The sequence below is a fragment of the Leptopilina heterotoma genome, unplaced genomic scaffold (genome assembly GCF_015476425.1).
Source record: "Leptopilina heterotoma isolate Lh14 unplaced genomic scaffold, ASM1547642v1 Lhet_281, whole genome shotgun sequence".
Lineage (NCBI taxonomy): Eukaryota > Metazoa > Arthropoda > Insecta > Hymenoptera > Figitidae > Leptopilina > Leptopilina heterotoma.
The window spans coordinates 442,999-446,022 of record NW_025110988.1 but is presented as its reverse complement, the minus strand read 5'-3'; the positions used below and the strand labels follow the sequence as shown (position 1 = coordinate 446,022).

Sequence of the window (3,024 nt, the reverse complement as noted above, 5' to 3'; positions counted from 1 at the left end):
AGAAATTCAAACCCCATTTTGTCATTTCTCATCCGGTACATTTTTAAATACATAATTCCATATGTTGTGTATTGTGGAAGTGAAACAAGAAATATTCAAATTTATAAATAATGAAGTTGGGATTAAAAAATAGGTTAAATAGGAAAAAATGTAGGAGCAGAATGCACGCATCCATTATGCCGGTATATATTTTCAATACAGAAATAAATAAATCCACAATAAATTTTAAGTGCTTAGAAAATATCATCTAGATAAGTAGGTAAAGATAATAGAATGTCTATAAATTGTAATAAAAATGTATAATTTACAAATGTTTAAAGATATATTTGTAACTTTTTATAAAAATTTATTGTGTTGACAATTTTCGTTACCATAGTGTTAAAAAAATTATTAGATATATTGATTGATTTTTGAACATAAAATAAAAGTAATTTTTCTTCAGGTGATAAAATTAGTTTGATGATCAGAATTTAAGCCAATATTTGGACTATGTAGTGTAAGCTTAAGTTTTTCAGTGAATATTATTTGTGAATAATTGTCAATCACAATATTCAGATTAAACCGAAATCTGATCATAATTTTGGTACCAATTCGTACTTTAAAAAAAGCAGAAATATTTATTTTCACTTTCAATCGATAATTACAAAATAAACAAAAATATTGGTAAATCTGATGTAAACTTTTGAGAGTTTAAAAAATATTAGTCTGATAAGAAATGATAAAAAAATATGTAAATTGTCAAAAAGAGTTAAAATTTTAATTATTAAAAAATAGTGTTGTGTTGTGTTGGCAATGTTTGTTTCCATAGTGATTAAAAAAATCAATAGATTTATTTTTTTTAATTGTGAATATATATTGATTTCCGAAGGCCTCGTACTTTATGTAAAAATAAAAAAAATCAACGAAACCTCAAAATATCTTTATAGATTACTGTTAATTTAAAAGTATCTAATTGCTACAAACTGATATAGAATATTTGAATCAAATCATAATTTGATTCAAATTTTTGTACCATTTTGATACTTTCAAAAAAACATAAATATTTATTTTTACTTTTAATCGATAATTACTGAATAAACAAAAATATTGGTAAATCTGATATAAATTTGCAAGAGTTTCAAAAAAAAAAAATAGTTTGATAAGAAATAATAGGAAATATGTGAATTGTCAAAGAGTTAAAATTATAATTATTTGAAAATGTGTTTTGTGTTGACAATGTTTGTTTCTATAGAGAATAAAAAAAACAATAGATTTACTTTAAATTTTAAATATAGAGTTTGCGAATGGTCTTGTATTTTATGTAAAAATAAAAAAAATTTACGAAACCTCAAAATAATACCTTTTTTACTGTTAATTTGAAAGTATCCAATTGCTACCAACTGACACAGAATATTTGGACTGCACTTTATTTGTATTTAAACAAATAAGTTTAGTATTTCAAGAAAATAGAATTTAATTTATTTAAATATAAATTACTTGATTCAAATAAACATTTATTTTATTATAAACAATAATATTTTACTAAAATTTACTGAAACTTCTAATATAAAGATAGTAATGATTTTAGTTTACGAAAATGTGTGCCTGACTAAAATATTCGTTTACTACTTGAAACTATATTTGCAAGTATTATCACAACTCGACAGATAATAAATAATAACAATTGTTCTTATTTTAAAATTTTTATTTTATTAACGGCGACGAAGAAAAAATTACACCATAAATTTGTTTCACATACAAAAATGTCAGGGACTATAGAGAATAAAATTAAAAATTGATTTGAAATTATATGAACCTTGTTATGTAGATACTGTCAATATTTTGGGTAAATATAATAAAATAATAAACATGGCTTAATTAAAATGAATCAAATTAGTATTAACATGTATTTAGACAGTTTTATTATTTAAGATAATTAATAATTCATAAGGGTTTATGTAATAGGAACTAACGAGGAATTAGGCAGTCCCTATATGAATCAGTATAATGTGAAACTCTCAATAATATTTGAAGGTCTTGCTCCAGTTTCTTACTTAATTTTTCACATTTTTAAATCTTGCTCATTAGGAAAAAATATTTCGTGAAAATTACGTCACCAATCTTCAATGAATTTTCTCTCCTATAAAATGTGAATTTGATTCTCTAAACGACATCAGTAGCAATCAGCAATTGAACGAATCAACATGGCATTCAAGGTATACTCTAGTGATTCAAATATTATAGTTTTTTAATAAAACTATTTTCTTAATTTTTTTTATTTATTTATTTATTTATTTAATAACATAACGGGACATGCTTTGTTCCTTTTTGTATAAATATATTTTTATTTATTTGTATTATATTTATATTTTTTTTTCTGTTTAAACGTTTTTGAAAAAGTAGCTTTTAGTAAAGATGGCTGAACAGTACATTGAATCGGTTTACAGTGTTGAGCTAATGACTAAAAAATATTTAGTGAATAATTAGTCAGCTGTTTTCAGCAAAAAGTTTAATTGTGCGATTGAAGAATAATCCTGAAGCTAACAATGAAACGTTGAATTGCAGTTCGTAGTACTCTTGGCCTTCCTGGCGAGCGCCAACGCAGGCCTCATTGGCGCGCACTACTCGCCGTTGGCACTTCCGGTTCCGTTGGCGTACGCCAGCGCACCGGCGGCAGTCATCACCAAGACCGTGGACGCCGAGTACGACCCCCACCCTCAGTACAGCTACGCCTACGACGTGCAGGACTCGCTGACCGGCGACTCCAAGTCCCAGCACGAGACTCGCGACGGAGACGTCGTCAAGGGCAGCTACTCTCTCCTGGAGGCCGACGGCACCAGGCGGACCGTCGACTACACCGCCGACGACGTCAACGGATTCAACGCCGTCGTCAGGAAGGAGCCGGTCGTCTACTCGGCCCCAGTGGCTCAAGCCGTCCTCAAGACCGTCCTTCCCGCCGAGACGACCGTCTCCCAGTACTCCACCGGCTTCACGCATCACGCCTACGCTGTCCCCCAAGTCTACGCTCACGTCGCCCAATGGTGA

The 3,024-nt window shown here is 29.5% G+C and overlaps 1 protein-coding gene across 1 annotated transcript; it reads left to right on the top strand.

Annotated features, from left to right (window-relative positions):
* The first annotated feature begins 2,183 nt into the window (after positions 1-2,183).
* LOC122504181 (larval cuticle protein A2B-like) lies at positions 2,184-3,024 on the top strand. The gene is made up of 2 exons (XM_043615118.1): positions 2,184-2,195; positions 2,545-3,024. The coding sequence occupies exons 1-2, from the start codon at positions 2,184-2,186 to the stop codon at positions 3,022-3,024; spliced, it is 492 nt and encodes a 163-aa protein (XP_043471053.1).